Source organism: Mustela erminea, chromosome 4 (genome assembly GCF_009829155.1).
Source record: "Mustela erminea isolate mMusErm1 chromosome 4, mMusErm1.Pri, whole genome shotgun sequence".
NCBI classification, from domain to species: Eukaryota; Metazoa; Chordata; class Mammalia; order Carnivora; family Mustelidae; genus Mustela; species Mustela erminea.
In genome coordinates, this window is record NC_045617.1 from 23856844 (window position 1) to 23880058 (window position 23215).

Consider the following 23215-nt stretch of genomic DNA (forward strand, 5'->3'; position numbering starts at 1 on the left):
GCTTCTTTGACCACCCTGTCTGATGAGCTTGTCTTAAGGGACTTAAGGGACACAACTCTCTATCAGATTATTCTAGCTTTATTTCCTTATAGCACCAATCTTATTATTTATTGACTTACTATGTTTCCCCAAGGACTCGATAGCCGACCTGATGAATTCAGAGAATTTCCGTAACTTATTTACCCTTAACTCACTACTATCTACTCTTAACTCACTAGTATTTACAGTTGAAAAATACCTACTAGACCTTCAAGAAATATTTGTTGCACTAATGAACGTTGATTTTTCAGAAAATAGTGTGTATTATATTTAAGTAATTTCTTTATTCCAACTGTTCTTAGTGTTATTAGGAATGGTTTTTAATTATCTGGGCAATTTTTCAACTTAAGGGTCAGATTATTCAAAGTGAAATTTCTGAAACTCAATATACTTCTAAAAATGCAGACATAGTTGCAGAACTATGCCATAAACAGAGATAACCCTCTAGGCAGGGATAGAAACATCCTTCTACCTCAAAGTTCGAAATCTCCATTTGCTACAGATGAACTACCATCTACTGGTTTTTTTTCCAGGCGGCTCCCCCCCACCCCCCAATTCTTAGAAAGTCTTATCTGAGTTTAAAATGCTGTAGAGGGGCGCCTGGGTGGCTCAGTGAGTTAAAGCCTATGCCTTTGGCTCAGGTCATGATCCCAGGGTCCTGAGATGGAGCCCACATCGGGCTCTCTGATCAGCAGGGAGCCTGCTTCCTTCTCTCTCTCTGCCTGCTTCTCTGCCTACTTGTGATCTCTGTCAAATAAATAAATAAAATGTTGTAGAAATATGTTTGCCACTTTTCTTTCTTTCTTTTTTAACTTACTGGAACTTTGTGGGAAATGAGGGAAGAAAGTTGCAGTTTACCCAAACACAGGTCATTAAAGGCAGGTTTCAGCCCACTTAACTACGTTATTTTGTTCTCGAGAGCCCAACAGTCTCCAAATGGTTTGACCTTAGTGCTGTGATCTGGCAAGGTCTTTGTCTGTATTCCACTCTCCTACTTAATCACCTACCATTTATCAATCTAGATACGCGTCTGGTCAAACTGTCACGATGATGTCAAAATCAGAATGTGAGGCCGGTTAATGGTTATCTAGAAAGGCATTGTCAGTGGTTCAAGGTAAGACGGGTGAAAGGTTGACACAGAGTTAGCTGGAGTTTCATTTCGACTGCGGGCAAATCCCACAAATCTAGCCGTTTAACTTTTGTTCTCGCAGCCCCCTAGACCGTGAAGATCATTTCCGTGCTCCCTCCCACCGCTCCAGGCCCAAACGACTGCAGAGAGACAGGAAGCGACCACCCCCGGACCCCTAGGTCCGGCCGAACCTCGGCCTCAGCCTGGCGGCGACGCGCTCGCCCGGTGCATTGTGGGCACTGTAGTCTGGCCGGAACCTGTTCACGACTACAAGTCCCGTGACCGCCATTGCCCCACAGCCGCCTAGCCCTCAGTCCCCCTCCGCGGCCTCCGCTGGGCCTCCCCGGCCCAGGGCGCGGCGTCCCGGCGAGTCAGCCGTCTCGCCGGGGCCCAAGAGGCGGAAGCCGGAGAGACGCAGGGAGGAGCTTCGCGTGCGGGGTGAACGCCCGTCCTACGTGCTCGTTCGCTTCGCGACCGCTGTGCGCGAGCCCGGTGTCCCCGCGGCGGGCAGCAGCGGCGGCGTCGGTGGAACGCGGAGGGGGCGGAGGGAGTCCGCGGCGGCGGCGGCTGCAGTAGAGAAATGGCGGAGACCGTGGCGGACACCCGGCGGCTGATCACCAAGCCGCAGAACCTGAATGATGCCTACGGGCCGCCCAGCAACTTCCTCGAGATCGATGTGAGCAACCCGCAGACGGTGGGGGTCGGCCGGGGCCGCTTCACCACCTACGAAATCAGGGTCAAGGTGAGGCTGTCTTTCTCCCCTTCGGAGAGACCCCTCCCGCCGTCCGTGGTCTCCCCCAGCCAACCCACGAGTGGTCCCCTCCGGCGGCTATAGCCGCCCAGGCCGGGAGCTCCGGGCTGACTCGGTCGGGCAGCCTTGTCCCCGGGCGGGGTCTTGGGCCAGGGCCCCGCTTCCTCTAGGGCTTACTCAAGGGGTCTGCAGAGTGAGCTGAGCCCAGCCCTGGTATGTGGAGAAGGTGCTCGAAGAAGAGGGCGTGGGTTGAGCGCCGCTTGCCCCTCAAGCAGCTGATCTGGGAATGACATTTGAGTTGGAAAGGTGTAGATCTTTCGAGAACACAGTGCTTCCTCGGGAGGGGAGCTAGATCTGACTGAGAAAGGGGGTTTGCGCAAAGTTGAAGTTTCCCCAGTCTTCTTGAGCTGGAGACTTTTTTCCTAAAGGTGGCCGAGCCAAGCTGGTTGGTTGTTCCAGGCCTTTCCCGAGCTACCAAACTGACTAGGTTGTACACTTCCCGGAACAAAATCTAGTGGGTGTTCATAAAAGCCTGACGAATTTGGTAGGGCTGAGCCTGGAGAGAACAGTGATAGACCTTAGCCTTCTGGGCCACCATCGTGCTAAAGGCTGAGGTGTGGCGAGTGTTGTCTACCTCACAATCCAAAACTACAACTGCTTTTAAGAAAGCCTATTCCCTTAGGGATCTTGCTCTCTTAATTTCGAGATTTGCACTTAACTGAATGAAGGAATCAGCTGAAGTAGAAACACACTTATAATTTCGTAGCTAGTGTTTGATAGCAAGTAATTCAGATGATTTGAAAGATGCTAATTGAAAATAGTGCTTCACTTTCACTGTAGTTCAGGATTAAAGAACTTTCTTATGTATTAACTTTAAAAGTTAATGACATGAAATGAATTTAGCTGTTCAAAACGGCAACAGATTTTACTAAAAATTAAGAATTTCACTTTACAGTAATCGAAATTTACATAACAAGTTACTAGTAATATTTAAGTGGAGTAATTTCTCATTAACTTGTGCATTTTTTTGTGCATATGGTTGAAAAACAACCTATAATTTGCCATCTTCACCATTTTTAAGTGTACAGTTCAGTAGTGCTAAGTATATTCATAGTGTGAAATTTATGCATTTAAAAAATATGTGTTGCTAAAAGAATTTTAATAATCAGACTTTAAAATGTGAAACTAAAGTTTATGTTCCAAGTCACCCTAGTGTCCCTACGGATTTGTAAACTGTGAGCCATATGCAGTTTTGTGAAAAAATCCAGCCTCTGGTATACTCAAGGAAGTGTTTTACCACATAAGCCTAGTGAAAGAGTAAGGCCCCCGGCCCCCCCTTTTTTTTTTTTTTAAACTTTTGGAATGATTTTAAAATACATGGCAGAATGTTCACTAAAAAGAACTTCCTCTTTTACCCTAATTCACCACCATGTTTTCCTTTATTTTTTGTGCTAAAACAGAAGTTGGTATTCCTGTTTCTAAACTTCCATAGTTAGTACTTCCTGTCATACAACTGAAGCAGAATCTTCTGCTTCCTCTTCCTCCATTTAATAACTTCGTGTTTATCTTGCTGAGTGCATTGTATTAAATGCATTGTATTATAATTTAATCATTTAAAAATACATCTGATACTTGATTACTGCATAGCTGATGGGACACTTTAAAAATAGTGTTTATGGTATGATCATTTACATTTTTAAGAATAATCCTTTTTAAGAGTGGTTAATAAGTTATGGAATGAACAAAGAATACACCTGCATTGGTTTGTATTATATAAAACAGGTTATTTTGTGTGTTAATGATGGTATTAGTCATAAATGCAGTATCCCAAAAAAAGTGTAATTGAGTTTCTAATGGTTGTGAAATGACATTGGAGTTTTTAATATGTGGTGTGTTAACTTAAAATTCAGAACACCTTATAGTAAGACAGTAGGTCTTAACTTAAGTAGCATATGATTTTTTAGAGTAATTACAGTCTTGTGTTAAGGTAAACTGGCCAAGAAGATGAATAGTTAAGTCATTTTGTAATTTTATTTATTACTACTACTTTCTAAACTGTTGCTTCTCTCCCTAGCCCCTGTTGCCTGCCCTTTGCTACTGAATTGCCATGTGGAGTTTGGGACCTTAAACTATCTTATAGTTACTTTCTAATTCTGGTCTTGAGTAAAGTGTTCAATTTTATAGAATCTGATTGAAATTACTCTAATTCACAAAGTAATTTTATCTAGATAGTGGTACTTTAGAATGGAAGTTTCCCAGTCTCCATTTATCTTTCGGTTTGAGGGTAGTGTTTAAGATTATTAGGATCACTTGATTAGTATCTCTGGGCTTTTGAAAATAATTGGTACAGTGTTAATGTTTTTAAAAATTGTTCTAATGGGTAGGTACAGCAGAGAGCACCATAAATGATGAAAGGTTTAGGAAAGCTTAGGGTTTAGAACTATTTTGGCATATTAAAGAGAAGTTTAAAGGAGAAACTCAGTCACTATTTTTGAAGTTTGTACCATAATGCCACCTTAATTTTCTGGGGATTTGAAGTTAGTTCAGATCTACTATTGTAACTAGAGACAGTTGTTTCAAACAAGTTAAGGATCTTTCTTGAGCTCTGAGTTCAGTGAATAGATTATAAGCAGAGTAAGGTCAACAATCTAAACTCCCATTTCCCCTCTGTAAAATAGGTATGCTAGCAATAGCATGTACTCGTAGGACTAAATGAGATACTGTATGTAAATCTCCTTAGCATTGACTGGTACATATACTAAGCTTTCAAAAGTTACCTCTTTCTAAAAACAGATAAGTTCTAATTTAAAAGGCAGTGATCAACTAACTACACTTTCTGAGTTACTGTGCAGTTGAGTTACTAAAATTGTTAGATTTTCTTGGCATGGAAGTATACTTTCATTGCGGCAGATGTAGTATAAAAGAAGCCATCTTGTTCAAGGAGCTTTTTGGTTTGTTTGAAGTTTTTATTATTTTGTGTGATTCCATGTAGAAAGTTGTGATGTCGTTTGGAAGGTGGTAAATTTCATATTAAGCCCCAAAATATTTAATAGAATACTTCATATTTTAAGGTTGTACATTTCTTGTGATTATAATAGTATTCTTACAGTTTTATTGAGATATGGTTGATATACAAGGTATTAAAGTTGTACAGCAAAATGATTTTTTATGTGCGTATATTTTGAAATGATTACCACAGTAAGGTTAGCTAACATGCAACTCCTCGCATAGTTACAGAAGTAGCCTTTTCAAATTGAGGCTTATTAAAATACAAAGCTGAATACTAAAGTTTAATCAACATTTTCAAAAAGATTTTATTTATTTATTTATTTTAAAGATTTTATTTATTTATTTGACAGAGAGAGATCACAAGTAGGCAGAGAGACAGGCAGAGAGAGAGAGAGGAGGAAGCAGGCTCCCCGCTGAGCAGAGAGCCTGATGCGGGACTCGATCCCAGGACCCTGAGATCATGACCCGAGCCGAAGGCAGCGGCTTAACCCACTGAGCCACCCAGGCGCCCCAAGATTTTATTTATTTATTTGATGGAGAGAGAGAACATGAGCAGGTGGAGGAGCAGAGGAAGAAAGAAAAGGAAGAAGCTGACTTTCAGCTGAGCAGAGAGCCGTATGTGGGACTTGATTCCAGGACCCTGGGATCATGAACAGAGTGAAAGGTAGACACATAACAGACTGAGCCACCCAGCCATATTTTTTTTTTTAATTAAGATTTTATATATTTATTTTAGAGAGAATGCGTGGGGGTGGGGGATAAGGGGCAGAGAGAGAAGAGAAACTCAGGTAGACTCCACGCTTAGTCTGGAGCCTGAATCAGGACAGGAGCCGAAACCAAGAGTGGATGGATGCTTAACTGACTGTGCCACCCAGGCGCCGCAAGTCTGATAAACATTTGGACAAGAAAGATGGTTAGTAAAAGTAGCATTTCGACAGTTTTCCATTCTAAACCCATATTGGTGATTTTATTCTGTGTGAGTCCTCTCATTTTAAATTGGAAGTTATTAATACCGGGATTGGAAACTAAGAAATACATTCTTAGAGGCTCCTGGGTGGCTCAGCGGGTTAAGGCCTCTGCCTTCTGCTCACGTCAGGGTCCTGGGATCAAGCCCCACATTGGGCTCTCTGCTGGGTGGGGAGCCGCTTCCTCCTCTCCCTCTGCCTGCCTGCCTCGCTGCCTGCTTGTGATCTCTGTCTGTCAGATAAATAAAATCTTTAAAAAAAAAAAAAAAAAGAGAAAGAAAGAAAATTCTTAGACTTGCTATCAGTATTTATAAGAATGTTTTAGTAAAGGGCCCAAATATATTTTTTAATGATGTTTTAAAGAATCAAGGTATTTTATGTCAAAGGACATCTGCAGAATCTAGGTAGCTTTATCAGCTGGCCAGGAGATGTCTGATACGCATCTTTGCTGGTGGCTCCAGCTGGCTTCCGGGATCTCCATGAAGGATGGGCCTGTCACTAGCTTTCAAGGTTCTTACCTAATCCATGCCTTAAGATGGGGAAGGAAAAGCAGTGACAGTTAAAAAGTAGTCCTGCTATATTGGGCTACTAGGGACTGTTCTGTATTGTTCATTATAGTACTTTAGGGAACCAAAGCACAGACAGTTGTCTCTCACCCAAAGTAAATTATCTCTGACTAGTGTCACAGCCAGGGTTAGATTGGAAGTAGTCTGGTCCTGGTTCAGAATTGCTTCACAGCTGCAGTTCATTTAATTTAAAACATGACATTAAAACCCTTGTTGTCTGCAGCCTCGTTTTGGGGCACCCTTGGGTGTCTGAACACTGGAAGGAAATCCCAGGGTTGGTACTCTTGAGGCCTGAGTTGAGTCTTCAGTAATGCACAGCGGGTAAGACGCACCCAGGAGAGGCGAGCAGCTGCCAAGAGCTTGCTGTTAAATTCTGTGCTCTGATGAGACCTGGAGGGAACACGTTGTTGACTGGCTGGCGGGTGATGTTATAAAAGGCAGGCCTTTTTTTCTGTGTGTGTTGAAGCCGATGAGGGGACTTAGCACTTCAGTGCTTCTTCTATTCAAGGCGCTGTGCTATATATATGTGTCTATAAAATATGGAGTGTTTCATGAATTTGCGTGTCATCCTTGCGCAGGGGCCATGCTAGTCTCTGTATCCTTCCAATTTTAGTGTATGTGCTGCTGAAGCGAGCACTGCTGTATATGTATAACACGGTCTTTGAAGTAACTGAAGAGAATAGGGAATATTCCTGTTTTGCTGATGTAAAAGCTGGGGTCCCTGTTGATCTGATCCTCATCTTTGGTCCCTTCCTCATTCTTGCTTTATGTTCCAGGCCTGTTGAGCTGCTTGTACCTCCTGAATAAGTGAATTCTCTTTTATCCAGGCCTCTTGTGTCTACATACTTCCTCCACCATTACAGACCATCTTCCTGGGGTGCCTGGCTAGCTCGGTTGGCGAAGCGTGTGACTCTTGATCTTGGGCTCGTGAGTTTGAGCCCCACGTTGGATGTAGAGATTACTTTAAAAAATAAAGTTATTTATTTATTTATCTTTAAAGATTTTTCTTTATTTGTCAGAGCGAGAGAGCACAAGCAGGGGCGGAATGGCAGGCTATACTGTAGGCACAGGGGTAACTGGCCCACCCAGGTGCCCCCTTGCTATCATTTTTCTAGAGATTTTGCTGATCCTTGGAATTTAGATTGGATTTCCTTCCTGTGTAGCCTTGTAGCCCTATGAGGATTAAATTTATTTGCTTATTTGTGGCTTCCTTTAGTTCTTGTGTCTTCCACTATAAGCTCCTAGAGGACAGGGACTGTCATGATCACCCTTATTCAACACCTGGCACTGCACTTCCACATAGTGGACATTATGAATAATGACGTTTAGGAAGGTTAAGTAACTTGCCCAAAGTCTTGGGTATTAAATGGCAAAACTGGGATTTGATCTACATTTTCTGACCTTCAGAGCCTGTATTGAACATTCTCCTGGGGAGCTTTTGAAACCATTGTCTTCTTTCATTGGGCAGAAGTGGGATTTGGGAAATGGTAGTTTCTTTATTTATTTTTAAGATTTTATTTATTTTATTTTGGGAGAATGAATGATGGAGAGAGCATGAGCCGGGGGAGAGGAAGGGGGAGAAGCATACTCCTCGCTGAGCAGGGAGCCCAGCTAGGGTGCTTCTTAAACTGTCATTTCCTGAGGTGCCTGGGTGGCTCAGTGGGTTAAGCTTCTGCCTTCGGCTCAGGTCATGATCCCAGGGTTCCTGGGATTGAGCCCTGTGTCGGGCCCCCTGCTCCGCAAGGAGTCTGCTTCTCCCTCTGCCCCTGCCTCTCTGCCTGGCTCTTGCTCTCTCCCGTCCACTCTGTTTCTCTTTGTCAAATAAATAAATAAAATCTTAAAAAAAAAAAAAAAAAAAGCACCCTAGCAAGGACGCTTTACTGATACACAGGAAGGCTCATTTCTGGTTGCACCATGCTCTCTGTCTCTGAGAAGTATGAAACAAATATATGGAACCACAGTGGTTGGTAGTTAGATGTGATTTAGAAAGGCAAATTCTAAGTAAATAAATAGAAACAAATCAGCCAACCAGAACAAAAAAGCAGATCCTGATAGAGATCTGAGAGAGGAGAGGAAAACCAATGACATTTACCAAAGATAGAAAACTGTTTTTGGAGGGGAGGCAATTTAGATACTAGCTGAAAGTGTAACAACCTGTATAGCTTAGCTTTTTCAGAAGAAGGGGAGGCATTGGCTGTATTCAGCCAAGACAGTTGTTTTTGCCACTTGTACTGTGTCCCCATGTAAGAATCAGGGAGGTAAGCCAGGAGTTAGGGAAATATAAAATATATATCCATCTAAGAAAGAAATAATAAGCACATGAGCCCAGGTGGGGAGGCAGACAATCTTTTTTTTTTTTTTTTTTTTTTAAGAATTTGTGTACTTATTTGTCAGAGAGAGAGAGCACAAGTAGGGGGAGAGCCAGGGCCCTTGCCAAGCAAGGAGCTTGATGTGGGACTCGATCTCAGGACTGTGGGACCATGATCCAAGCTGAAGGCAGATGCTTAACCGATTGAGCCAGCCAGGTGTCCTGGGACAGAGAGAATCTGCTTTCATGTAAGCAGAGCCAGCAATTTTTTGAACATCAGATAAGAGAGATGGTGTCCAAGAAAAGCAACACTGTAATCTCAGTACGGCTATTTACTGATTTCATAGTTAATGACTTAACCCATTCAACCAGAATTTTACATCCTTAAAGAAATATTTAGAACCTAGGAATTTTGACATGGTAGTAAAATGTGGCATATGATGTAACTTTCAAGAAAGGTGGTATCAGGATACAGTTTGGGCTGTTCTCACAGAGTCTTCAACAATAGAGTCTTTATTTTTTCACATGACAGGTTTCAGAGGCAATCTTGGGCTGTTACCCTGGCTTGACTGTCAGCTCCCAGCATCACATCCATCTTCTAGCCAAGGGGAAAATGTATTCCTGCCCCATTGCCCTTTTCCTCAAAAAGAAGCTGGGAATTTAGTCACATCTTCAGCCATGTGAAGAAAGGAAGAACACAATAAAGAAGTAATTGGGATCAGCCCTTCTAGGGTGTGGCTTTAGCAACCTTCTGATCATCTCTCTTAATTCTTTACTTTTTTGCTGATGTCTGATTTCAAAGTTTAGAGGAAGGTGGGTAAGAAATAAAATTGAGTTCTCATTAGTTCTGACAATCTTTTTTTTTTTTTTTTAAAGATTTTTTGTTTATTTTATTAGCATGAGTGGGAGGGCCAGTGGGAGAGGGAGAAGCGGACTCCCCACTGAGCAAGGAGCCAGGGATCCCAGAACCCCAACCTGAGCCAAACGCAGATGCTTAACCGACTGAGCTACCCAGGTGCCCCAGTTTTTACAATCTTAAATGTGAATGAGTTTTGATTTCTTCCTGAGAATTAATTTCGATAAGTTGAGAAAGACTATTGTTAAGACATGGTATATCTGATAGAGGCATACCATGGGATTGGGGTTGGATTAGAGGTGTTGAAAATACATGATTAATCTTTTTTTTTCTTCCATGGCTGTTTAAAACTATGGAGGCAGTTCTACTTAGGACCAGCATTTTAGTTGATGATATTGAATGATAGAGTATATAATTTGAGATACCCGAATAAGTGAGATCATTGTCTCTTACCAGAAAATCATAGAAGACTTGAAATAATTTTCATAAAATTATTTTGTGTCTAGCAGTATCGGAACGGGCACTTCCTAATTCTTTGCTCTCTAGACTTTGATTTTATCACTGATGTATCATCTCTGTTTGCTTGGATTTCCTTAAATTATTTCCACACTTGCCACCTATAGATTGTTTGCCTTCTGTTTTTTCCCCAGTCCTGCCTTGTGGGATAGTAAATTTGGGGATTTTGATCCATGCAGAGGAGGAGAGGAGTCTCAGATCTCCTCTCCTTACATCCATTTCTTTGCCTCTCACTCCTCTTTTGCCTTGACATTATTCGTTATCTTGAAGTGGAAACAGAAGTAGATAAAAGTCTTGTTGGCTAGGCATATATTATGTATTGTCAGGTCTTTATTTAAGTTTATCCCCAGGGGTGCTTGGGTAGCTCAGTTCATTGAGCATCTGACCCTTGGTTTCAGCTTAGGTCATGACCTCAGGGTTGTGGGATAGAGCTCTGTGTCTGGCTCTGTGCTCAGCGCAGAGTCTGCTGGAGATTTTCTCCCTCTCTCCCTTAAGCTTTCACTTGTGTGAGTGCGCACACACAACTCTCTCTCTTTCTCTTAAATAAATAAAATCTTAAATAAATGTATTTATAGTCAGAGATGCCTCCCATATTGTGTAACTTGAGAACTTTTTTTTTTTAAGATTTATTTATTTATTTGGAAAGAGAGAGGGCAATGAGTAGGGGAAAGGGCAGAGGGAGAGAGAGAGAGAGAAAGACTCGAAGCCAACTCCCTGCTGAGTGTGGAGCTGGACCTGGGGCTTGATCTCTCCGCCCTGCCCTGAGATCATGACCTAAGCTGAAATCAGGATTCAGAAGCCCAACCTGCTGAGCCACCCAGGCACCCCACCGAGAAAATTATTAAGACACTAATAGATTTAAAAGAAAAGAAAAGGTACTAATAGATCTAGAGCAGGAGTGAGCAAGCTGTGGACTTCCCTGTTTTTATAGTTTTATTGGAAGACTTCCACAACTCAAGGCAATAAATTTGTGTTTTAAGCTACTAAGTTTGTGACAATTTGTTACAGCAGCAATAGGAAATTAATAAGAATGACCATACCCTTTTACTAAAAGTCATTTCCCCGGGCACCTGAGTAGCTCAGGTGGTTGAATGTCTGCCTTTGGCTCAAGTCATGGTCCCAAGGTCCTGGGATTGAGCTCCAGATCTGGCTCCCTGCTCAGTGGGGAGTCTGCTTTTCCTCCCCCATGGTCTTCTGCTATTGCTTGCTCTCTCTCTCTCTCTCTCTCTAAAATAACTAAAATATTTTTTAAAAACTGGGTATAAGAGAAAGAACCACATAATCTTTAATAGGGTTTTTTATCCTTGCTGTTATCTGGTGCTCTTATATGAGAGGGGGCCAACTTCTGAGACTAGACAGATGTAAGATTATGCGTACTTTGTGATGAATACTGTGGATTATTGGCTCTTGGTTAAAATTTAGCTTAGAAAAGGTATAATTCTTTATTATTAGCCTTTGACCCTCCATAATTCTAGGCAAGTTCTTGGAAGCAATAGTATCTTATGTTCGTAGCACACATTGGAAGAAAAATACTTTTGAGTTCTGTATCTTGTGAATCTAGGTTTCAAAGTCTAACATTTAAGTATTTCAGGCAATAAATGTATAACTACACGATTTCTTCTGATGTTACATTTTTTTTTTTTTCTTGGATTTCTATTTTGGAAAGAAACCTGCACGTTAGCCTCAGGCATTTATTTATAATGAGTAGGAACAGGCGGTTCTTTTAAAATATCCAGATCCATTTATGACAGGATAGATTTTAAAAATCCAACTTTAAAAGGCTATGAGGTATATGAACTATATCAAATACGTAAGGCACCCAGAATTTCTATATGAAGAAAGTTCAAGAATGTCAAAGCTAAGGAAGCATTGTAGAAGAAGGCTTTTTAACTATAAAATCTGATAAAACATTCATAAAATTAAGAAAGTATTTATAGGTTGGAGTAGGCTATTAGTTAGAAATACTATTCAGTGGGTTATTTAGAAGGATGTTCTGTATATATTCTTTGATTTGCTTTTCTCTAGAACATTTGATAGCCCTTTGTCTAGAACTGTTCTAATACAGTAGCCATTAGTCATAAGAGGCTATTTAAATTGAGGTGTTAGTTAGAAGCTACCAGACATCTATTTCCTTGGGATTAAAGTTGAATTGTTTGACTTGTCTTTAGTTTATTACAAGTGATAATTGGGCTTGAATATACAGTATGTGTCATATATAAAGGGACCATTGTATCAGGGCTTTTTCCCTTGAGTTTCTGTAACCTTTTTGCCCCATCTCGCGTCCTTTCCAGTCATTGGTCACTCACAGTCTGTTCACTGTTACCCTTGGGCGAAACTCCCCAGCATGTGCTGACACACACACCCTGTTCTCTGCTAATTAAGATAGAGAAAATTTCTTAATCCAGTCAAAGGTTAGAGACTTACTTTCTTTATAGGATAATTTTAATGTATTAGGAAATTGAGCACAAGTTTGGAAACTATAGTTAAGCTGTAGCTTAACCAAAGAGAACTGGGATAAGAGTAAATGGTGCCTTTCAGAGTGGATAGACTCTTACTTCTCTTCAGTGTTGTACAGGTATGTGTAAAATATGAGTGGTTTCAGTAGGTTTCAGTTACAGTTGCCTTCAGGTCTGTTGAGAGCACTGGGCCTTCCGGTGGTATTTAGCTCAGGCCCCTGAAGTAATTTCCTGTTCTTCACAGAAGTTGGATCTCTTACAGGTCTTGCTGTGGCCAGTAGAAGAGGAAATGCTTCCCCAAATCCCTTCCTGCCCCACTTCCTCAAGGGTTCTTAATAAAGGCCTCAGGAAAATCTGCTAGATTAAATGTTAACGGCTAAATTCTCCTGTAGGCAAATGAAAAGCAACTCAGCGGAGGACATTAAATTCAGATTGTAAAGCACTTTGATAAATCTCATTTGGGATGCCTGAGTGGCCCAGTCAGTTAAGCGTCTGACTCTTGATCTCAGCTCAGGTCTTGATCTCAGTGTTCCTCAGGGTTCCTATCTCATTTAATATTAGCTGTTGCTATTATTTAATTACTGAGTTGGCTTTAGCTTTCTATTGCATTATCAAAGAGAAGGAGGCGCCGGACTGGCTCAGTTGCTAGAGCATGTGACTCTTGATCTCAGGATTGTGAGTTTGAGCCCCACGTTGAGTGTAGAGATTACTTTAAAAAAAGAGAAAAGAAAGTACTGAATTTAGTAAAGGATTGGTTTTCTTTCTTTTTTTTTTTTTTTAAGATTTTATTTGTTTATTTGACAGAGATCCCAAGTAGGCAGAGAGGCAGGCAGAGAGAGAGAGGGGAGGAAGCAGGCTCCCTGCAGAGCAGAGAGCCTGGTGCGGGGCTTGATCCCAGGACCCTGGGATCATGACCTGAGCCGAAGGCAGAGGATTTGAACCCACTGAGCCACCCAGGCGCCCCTATCATTGAAATGTTGTTAAGGAAAAGTAAAAACTCTATAGAATCTCTTACACTATTGCAGAGTATATTATTTAAACGTGATAATGGATGGTAATGATGGTTGTACAACAGTGTGAATGTACTTAATGCTTCAGAGTTCTGTACATTTAAAAATGTATACTCTGTGACATATAATGGTAAATTTTATGTGTGTTTTATCACATAAAAATAAAATATGAAAACGGGCGCCTGGGTGGCTCAGTCGTTAAGTGTCTGGCCTTCAGCTCAGGTCATGATCCCAGGGTCCTGAGATCGAGCCCTACATCGGGCTCCCTGCTTGGTGGGGAGCCTGCTTCTCCCTCTCCCACTCCCTCTTTGTTTCCTGCTCTTGCTGTCTCCCTCTCTATCAAATAAATAAAGAAAGAAATCTTAAAAAAAAAAAAAAAGGAAACAAATAATGGAGGAGCAGTTGAATAAGTTAATGTAATGTTTTCTTTGAAGTTACCAAAGCAGGGAAGGAAAGCAGTTTTTCATGACCCCCCCCCTTTTGTTTAAGATTTTATTTACTTATTTGACAGAGATCACATGAAGGCAGAGAGGCAGGCAGGCAGAGAAAGAGGGGGAAGCAGGCTCCCCGCTGAGCAGAGAGCCAGTGCGGGGCTTGGGGCTCAATCCCAGGACCCTGAGATCATGGCCTGAGCTGAAGGCAGAGGCCTTAACCCACTAAGCCACCCAGACGCTCCTCTTCATGACCTTTTAACAAGAATCTCTGTCCTTACCCATTTATCTTGGCTTCAAGTCTATTTTAGAGGTGCCGGGGTGGCTCACTTGGTTAAGCAACTGTCTCTTGGTTTTAGCTCAAGTCATGATCACCAGGTTGTGTTCTGTGGTCAGCACAGAGCCTGCTTCAGTTCTCTCTCTGGCTCCCTCTTCTCTGCACTCTCCCATCCCCCACCCCCGCCGCTGCCCCTGCTCCTTCCCCTACTCTCACAGGCCCTCTCTCGCGCTCTAAAAATAAATAAAATATTTTTTAAAATTTTTAAAGTTTATTTTAGTTGTTATTCATATAGTCACTCAAGCTTATTTGTGATTATTTGTAGGCTATATCATTTTCCATCCTTCGCTTTTAACCTGTTTTTGTTTTTGAATGTTAAATGTGACTCTCGTGGACAGGATATAATGGTAATCTTTTTTTTAAAATCCAGACTGACAATCTCTGTCTTTTGATTGAAATGTTTAATAGTTATATGTTTAATGAAATTATTGGAGTGATGGGTTTATTTCTGCCATTTGATACTTTTTTCTTTTTTAAAGCTTTTATTTTAATTCTGGTTAGTTAATGTATACCATGTTAATGTTAGTTTCAGGTGTGCAATACTGTGATCCAGCAATTCATACATCACCCACTGCTCATCACAAGTGCACTTTTTAATTTAATTTATTTATTTTTAAGATTTACTTATTTTACTACTTCTCTTAGAGAGAGAGCGCGCACAAGCGGAAGGGGCATAGGAAGAGGGAGAGAGGATCTCAAGCAGACTCTGTGCTGAGTGCAGAACCCAACACAGGGCTTGATCTCACAACGTTGAAATCGAGACCTGAGCCAAAAGCAAGAGTCAGACTTTTAGCTGACTGTGCTGCCCAGGTGCCCCTTTCGATGTGTTTATTTATTTATTTATTTATTTTGAGAGAAAGCATGAGCTGGGTGGGAGGGGCAGAGGGCAGGGGGAGAGAGAATCTCAGACAGGCTCCATGCCCAGCGCAGGAACAGGTCTTAGAACCCTGAGATTGTCACCTGAGCCAAAATCAAGAGTCATATGCTTAACCAACTGAACCACCCAGGTGCCCCACAAGTGTACTTCTTAATACTTATTCATTATATTTCATTGTTTTTCTATTCCTCCTTTATTGCTTTTTTTATTAGATATTTTTAATATACCATTTTAATTCCTAAGACCTTTTAAAATTCTTCTTTAAATTATTAGTGTTTGAGCTAGGAATTTACATCATAGTATGATTCACTTTAATGCTAACTTAATTCCAGTAAAATATAGAAACTTTGCTCCAAATATAGCCAGTTCCTCCCCCTTCCTTTGTTTTATATTGTCATGTGTATTATGTCTTGACATAGTACAAGGGTAACAGGAGAGGTTTATAATTGTTTTATGCAGTTGTCTTTTTAATGATCTAAGAAAAGAGAAAAACACATTTCTACATTTACTGTGTAATTACCTTTACTACTGCTCTTATTTCTTCATGTGGATCCCCGTAACCATCTGTTGTCATTTCTTTTGAGCCTGAAGGGCTTTCTCTCTTTTTTTTTTCCTTTCTTTTTTTTCTTAAAGATATTTATTTGAGAGAGAAAGAGATAGTGAGAGACAGCACAAGCAGGAAGGAGAGGGAGAAGCAGGCTGAGCGGGGAACCTGACATGGGGCTTGATGCCAGGATCCTGGGATCATGACCTGAGCCGAAGGTGGTTGCTTAACTGACTGACCCATCCAAGCACCCCTGAAGGGCTTTCTTTAGTGTTTCTTGTAAGGCAGATCTTACTATAAATTCTTGCAATCTTTGTTCCTCTGGGAACAGTTTATTTCGTATGTATGTATGTATTAAGTAGGCTCCATGCCCAGTCTGGAGCCCCTTGTGGGGCTTGAACTCACAACCCTGAGATCAAGACCCGAGCTGAGATCAAGAGCTGGATGCTTAACAACTGAGCCCAAGGTACCCCTTCTCTTTATTTTTGAAGGATAGTTTTGCTATCCTAATAGTGAATAATAAAACTAATAGATATTTTAGTTTTCTATTAGTGCGTAAAAAATTAAAGTAAATGTAGCACCTGAAAGTACTACCTCACCAGTTTCTGTAAGTCAGAAATCTGGGCTTGGCTTAGCTGTGCCATTTGCTCAGGTCTTAAGATCTACAGTCAAGGTTTGATCTGGGTTGTGGTCTCCTGTGAGGCCTGGGATTCTTTCCATGCTTACATGGTTGTGGTTCTTGGGAGAAATCATTTTCTTGTAGCTATAAAATTCATAGTGGCCTTCCTCTTCAAGGCCAGTGGGAAAAAGTCTTGATTTCAGGGGAACCGAAGTTCTCTTTTTAATTGGCTCACCTGATTAAGTCAAGTCGAGTCAAAAAACTCTTGAGGAACTCAAAGATGGATTAGGGACTTTATCTACAAAAGTGCTTCATCTTTGCCATACAGTGTAACTTAATCATGAAAGTGACATCCATCATATTTGTGGGTCTCACCCATACTCTCATGGGAGATGTGTACCACTCATATGGGAGGGGTGGGAATTGGGACAGGTGCATGTCAGATTTCTGTCTACCATTGAATTTATAGACTTTGTGGTATTTTTTTTTCCAGCTTTATGGATATTCCAATGCTTCCTAGTTTGTATTTAAGGGGAGAAGTCAGCTATTAATCTTGTATGTCTCCCTATCTATGATTTGGTTGCCATTTTTAAGATTTCTAGTTGTCTTTGGCTTTTAATAGTTTGACCATGATGTATGTAGGTATGGATGTGTTTATGTTTCTCCTGCCTGGAATTCATGGAGCTTCTTAGATGTGATGTATAAAGGTTTTAGTCAAATTTGGGAAGTCTTCAGTCATTAATTTATTTTTTCCTTTTATTGTCAGACTCTCATTACTTGTGTGTTGGTACCTGTGACAGAGTCTCACAGGTTTCTAAAGCTCTGTTCTAGTTCTTTTTGTTCTTCAGAACGAACAATTTCTATTGATCTGTCATTTGCTGATTTCTCTTGTCTGCCAGCTCAAATCTGTTGAGCCCCTCCAGTGAATTTTTCATTTCAGTTGTTTCACTTTTCTCTCTTTTTTTATATTTAAGATTTTACTTTTAAATAATCTCCACATCCAGCCTGGGACTTGAAGTCACAATCCTGAGGATGAGAAAGTTGCGTGCTCCACTGACTGAACCAGCCGAGTGCCCCAGTTACACACTTTCAACTTCAGAATTCCAACTTGGATCTTCTTCTTCTTCTTCTTCTTCTTCTTCTTCTTCTTCTTCTTCTTCTTCTTCTTCTTTTTTTAAGATTTTATTTATTTATTTGACAGAGAGAGAGAGAGAGAGAGCATGTAGTCAGAGAGGCAGGCAGAGAGAGAAGGGGAAGCAGGCTCCCTGCTGAGCAAGAGACCCTGATGTGGGGCTCTATCCCAGGACCCTGAGATCATGATCCAGGCTGAAGGCAGAGGCTTAATTAACCCCCTGAGCCACCCAGGCGCCCCAACTTGGGTCTTCCTTATAATCTTTTTTTGTTGAGGTGCTCTGTTCCTTGAGTCATTGTCAACATACTTTTCCTTGAATCCTTTAAGCATGATTTCTTTTAGTTATTTGAGCATATTTATTGTGATAGCTTTGAAAGCCTTGGAATCCTTGTCAGCTAAGTCCAACAGCTGAGCCTCTTCAGAGATAATTTCTGTTGAAAACAGTTTTTTCCCTGAATGTAGAACGCACTCTTCTGTTTCTTTGCATGTTTCATAATACTTTTTTGTTAAGCTGAACTTTTTATTTTGTTTGAACATTTTAGACAATTTATTTATTTATTTATTTTAAAATATTTGTGAGCATGAGCAATCACAAACGGGGAGGGGCAGAGGGAGAAGAAGCGGCAGACTCCCCTCTGAGCACAGAGCCCAACATGGGGCTCAGTCCTGGGACCCTAAGATCATCACCCAAGCAGAAGGCAGACACTTAACCAACTGAACCACCCAGGCACCCCTTAGATAGTATATTTTAGAGACTCATGAATTCTGTCACCTTTTGCCTCTCCCACACAGGACAGGGTCTATTTCTGTATATTTTTTAAGGACCTGCTTGCACAAAGTCTGTGGTGTGCTATTGCCAATATCTCTGATTTTTCCCCCCCCAGTTCTTGTTTGTTTTTTTTTTTTTTTTTAAAGATTTTTTATTTATTTATTTGACAGAGAGAAATCACAAGTAGGCAGAGAGGCAGGCAGAGAGAGAGAGAGAGGGAAGCAGGCTCCCTGCTGAGCAGAGAGCCCGATGCGGGACTCGATCCCAAGACCCTGAGATCATGACCTGAGCCGAAGACAGCGGCTTAACCCACTGAGCCACCCAGGCACCCTCCCAGTTCTTGTTTTTTAAGCCTAGTTTCCTAAGGGTCACTCTTGGATTAGCATAGCTTAGTGGTTAGCCAGTGACTGAGTCGGAGGTTCTACATAAGCATGTTGAGCCATTAAGGCCTCTGCCCTTTGACAGTGAATTAATTTGTAGGTTGGGAATGAATTCAAAGCATAAGCAATTTACAGATTCCAGCTTCTGGTTTGTGCCAAGTCTTCTCATGTCTGTGACTCTTCCTTATCTGTGAAAGACCTTACAGCCAGGGATACCTAGATGAGTAGGGTCCTTGTCAGTCTTTCCTAGGCCTGCAAGCTTTGTGCAAGCACACAGCCTCTCAGACCACCAGGGATAACTTACTAAGGCCCATCGTGGTTGTGCCATTCTCAGGACATCTCTGCTGAGTTTCTGTCAGGTGTACCCATTTGTTTTCTTGCCCTAGTCAGTCTTGGAACCATTGGCTGCTGCAGTTTTGGCCTTCTTGATTGTTTGCAACCAAGATCACTATTGTTCTCAACAATACCCCCTGCATATGGAACTTTTCTGCATTTTTCTCTTAATCACTTATCCCCCTCTAGTAATGATGATGCTGGTTTTGTCCCACACTGGTGAAACTACCAGTGATGGAGCTGGTGGGTGGTGGTTAAAACACCACAGACTTCCACTCTTATCTGAGGCTCACTGTTTTTTCCTTGAATAGATGCTTTTTGATTTGTTATATGTCTTCAGCCAATTTTCAGAATCCTGATATGGTTTTATCATTGATTTGGGGCGAGGGAGTCCGAGGTGTTTTACTTAGCTCTTCACCATTCCAGCAGCTCCCACCCTTACTGTTTTGCATTCTATCTTTTTTTGAGGTTTTATATTTTGAAGAAGTCTTACTAATATTATTATGCTTTTAATGTTAGTTTCTGTCTGCTCAGGAGCACTCTTTGTGCAACGTTTAAATGTTTTTAAAGGCCTCTTGATAAAATATTACTTAGCTTCTTGCACATAGTAGTTGTTCAGATATTAAACGCTTAAGTGGGTTTTTAAAAAAAATATTTTATTAATTTATTTGACAGAGAGAGAGAGAGCACAAGTAGGCAGAGAGGCAGGCAGAGAACGAGGGGGAAGCAGGCTCCCTGCTGAGCAGAGAGCCTTATGTGGGGCTCGATCCCAGGACCCTGAGATCATGACCTGAGCTGAAGGCAGAGGCTTAACCCACTGAGCCACTCAGGTTCCCCTTAAGTGGGGTTTTTAAAGCTTTATTTAACATCTGCTTTGGGTCAGGTACTGTAACCATAGTATGCCTTAGGATCATGAACTTTGAACTTGAAAGAAAAAACTCTCTCTTCTCTCTCTCTCTCTCTCTGCCTATTTGTATGCATATGACCCTAAGGGAGTTACCTCACTCTGCTTTTTTGAGTTTCTTCAGCCATAAAATGAAACTTCAGAGGATAAAATGTAACATGTGGCTATACTGCCTAAAGCAGTCTACCCATTAAATGCAATCCTTGTCAAAATACCACCAGCATTCTTCACAGAGCTGGAACAGTTTGTATGGAAAAATTTGTATGGAACTGGAAGACTACCAGCCAAAGCAGTCCTGAAAAAGAAAAAACAAAACTGGAGGCATCATGATTCTGGACTTGAAGCCGTATTACAGAGCTATCATCATCAAAATAGTATGGTACTGGCACAGAAACAGGCATGTGGATTAGTGGAACAGAATAGAAAACCCAGAAATGAACCCACAGCTATATGGTCAACTAATCTTCGACAAAAGATAGAATATCCAGTGGAAAAAGGCAATTCCTTAGACATATGCTGTTAGGAAAATTGAACAGCAATATACAGAAGAATGAAACTAGACCTACTTTCTTACATTAAAATAAATTCAAAATAGATGAAAGACCTAAATATGAGGTAGGAAACCATCCAAATTGTGGAGAACACAGGCAGCAAACTCTGATGACCATAGCAACTTCTTACTAGGCACATCTGTGGAGGCAAGAGAAACAAAAGCAAAAATGAACTTTTGGGACTTCATCAAGATAGAAGGCTTTTGCACAGTGAAGGAATCAACCAAAACTAAAAGCTATGGGGCATCTGGGTGGCTCAGTGGGTTAAACCTCTGCCTTCAGCTCAGGTCATGATCCCTGAGTCCTGGGATCGAGCCCCACGTCGGGCTCTCTGCTCAGCAGGGAGCCTGCTTCCCCCTCTCTCTCTGCCTGCCTCTCTTCTTACTTGTGATCTCTGTCTGTCAGATAAATAAAATCTTTGAAAAAAAAATAATAAAAAGGGGCGCCTGGGTGGCTCAGTGGGTTAAAGCCTCTGCCTTTGGCTCAGGTCATGATCCCAGGGTCCTGGGATCGAGCTCCACATCCGGCTGTCTGCTCAGCAGGGAGCCTGCTTTCCTTCCTCTCTGCCTTCCTCTCTGCCTACTTGTGATCTCTCTCTCTCTCTGTCAAATAAATAAATAAAATATTAAAAAATAAAATAAAATAAAAGTAAAAGCTAGCCTACGGAATGGGAGAAGATATTTGCAAATGACATATCTGATAAAGGGTTAGTATCCAAAATATATAAAGAACTTACCAAACTCAAAACCCCAGAAGACCCAAATAATCCAGTTAAGAAATGGGCAGAAGACATGAGTAGACACTTTTCCAAAGAAAACATCCTGATGGCTAACAAACATGTGAAAAAATGCTTAACATCATTCATCATCAGGGAAGTACAAATCCAAACCACACTGAGAAACCTAACACCTGTCAGAATGGCTAAAATTAACAACAGAGGAAAAAGCAGGTGCTGGCAAAGATGCGAAGAAAGGGGAACCCTCCCGCACTGTTGGTTGGAAAGCAAACTGGTGCAGCCATTCTGGAGAACAGTATGGAGGTTCCTCAAAAGTTAAAAATAGAAACTACGATTTAATAATTGTATTATTAGGTATTTACCCAAAGGATACAAAAATACTGGTTTGAGGGACGCCTGGGTGGCTCAGTTGGTTGGACAACTGCCTTCGGCTCAGGTCATGATCCCGGAGTCCCGGGATCGAGTCCCACATCAGGCTCCCAGCTCCATGGGGAGTCTGCTTCACTCTCTGACCTTCTCCTCGCTCATGCTCTCTCTCACTGTCTCTCAAATAAATAAATAAAATATTAAAAAAAAATACTGATTTGAAGGGGTATGTGTACCCCAGTGTTTATAGCAGCATTATCTACAATAGCTGAACTATGGAGAGAGCCCAAATATCCATAGACTGATAAATGGATAAAGAAGTGGTATACATGCACACTCAAACACATACAATGGAATATTACTTAGCCATCAAAAAGAATGGACTCTTACCATTCGCAGTTATGTGGATGGAGCGAGAATGTATTATGCTAAGCAAAATAAGTCAGAAAAAGACATACTGTGTGATTTCACTCATACGTAGAATTTAAAAAACAAAACAGATGAACATACGGGAAGGGGGACCAAAAAAAGAGAGAAGGAAACCATAGATACTCTAAAGGTAGAGAACAAACTGAGGGTTGGTAGAGGGAGGTAGAGGGCGATGGGCATTAAGGAGGAGGGCACTTGTTATGTATGATGAGCAGTAGGTGTTCTGTGTAAATGATGAATCACTGATCTGCTCATGAAACCAATATTGGAATGTATGTTACCTAACTAGAATTTATGTAAAAATTTTGAAAAAATGTGGCATGATATTTGTCCTACACTCAATAATCCGATAAGTGATAATATGTTTTTTAATTTTTAATTTTTTATTTTTTATAAACATATAATATATTTTTATCCCCAGGGGTATAGGTCTGTGAATCACCAGGTTTACACACTTCACAGCACTCACCAAAGCACATACCCTCCCAGATGTCCATAACCCTACCCCGCCTTCTTCCAACCCCCCTCCCCCCAGCAACCCTCAGTTTGTTTTATGAGATTAAGAGTCACTTATGGTTTGTCTCCCTCCCAATCCCATCTTGTTTCATTTGATAATATGTTTGAAGTAATAAAAGTTCCTCTTTAATTACTGAGGTAAATGACAGTGTCTTCATTTTAAAGATGATGCAACTCAGAGAAGGAAGGTAACATTTTTTTTTTAAAGATTTTATTGATTTATTTGATAGAGACAGACACAGCAAGAGAGGGAACACAAGCAAGGGGAGTGGGAGAAGGAGAAGCAGGCTTCCCGCTGGGCAGGGATCCCAACGCAGAGCTTGATCTGAGGACCCTGGGATCATGACCTGAGCCGAAGGCTTAATGGCTTAATGACTGAGACACCTGGGCGCCCCTAAAGTAACGTTTTTGGTTTGTTTTTTTTTTAAAGATTTACTTATTTATCTGAGAGAGAGAGAGCTGAGGAGGGGCAGAGGAAGAGAAGCAGACTCCCCACTGAGCACAGAGCCTGATGCAGGGCTCGATCTCAGCACCCTGAGATTAGGACCTGAGCAGAAACCAAGAGGTGAAGTCTCAACCTACTGAGCCACCCAGGAGCCTCAGAAAAAATTTTAATGAGTCTTAAAGCCTCTAAGCTTAAAAGGTTGTACATACATGTCTGTGTTACAATTATGCACTCCCCAGAT

General features: G+C 41.3%; 1 protein-coding gene and 1 non-coding gene across 2 annotated transcripts in view; one reads left to right on the forward strand and one right to left on the reverse strand.

Annotated features, from left to right (window-relative positions):
- Positions 1 to 1451: 1451 nt before the first annotated feature.
- SNX3 (sorting nexin 3) overlaps positions 1452 to 23215 on the forward strand; it is a 43412-nt gene continuing 21648 nt past the window's right edge. The window contains exon 1 of the mRNA XM_032338883.1: positions 1452 to 1910. Coding sequence (XP_032194774.1) covers positions 1749 to 1910 — 162 coding nt within the window. The 5' untranslated portion in view covers positions 1452 to 1748. The remainder of the gene's footprint in view (positions 1911 to 23215) is intronic.
- LOC116589548 lies at positions 6993 to 7096 on the reverse strand. The gene has a single exon (XR_004285322.1). It is a non-coding gene; the product is annotated as a U6 spliceosomal RNA (small nuclear RNA).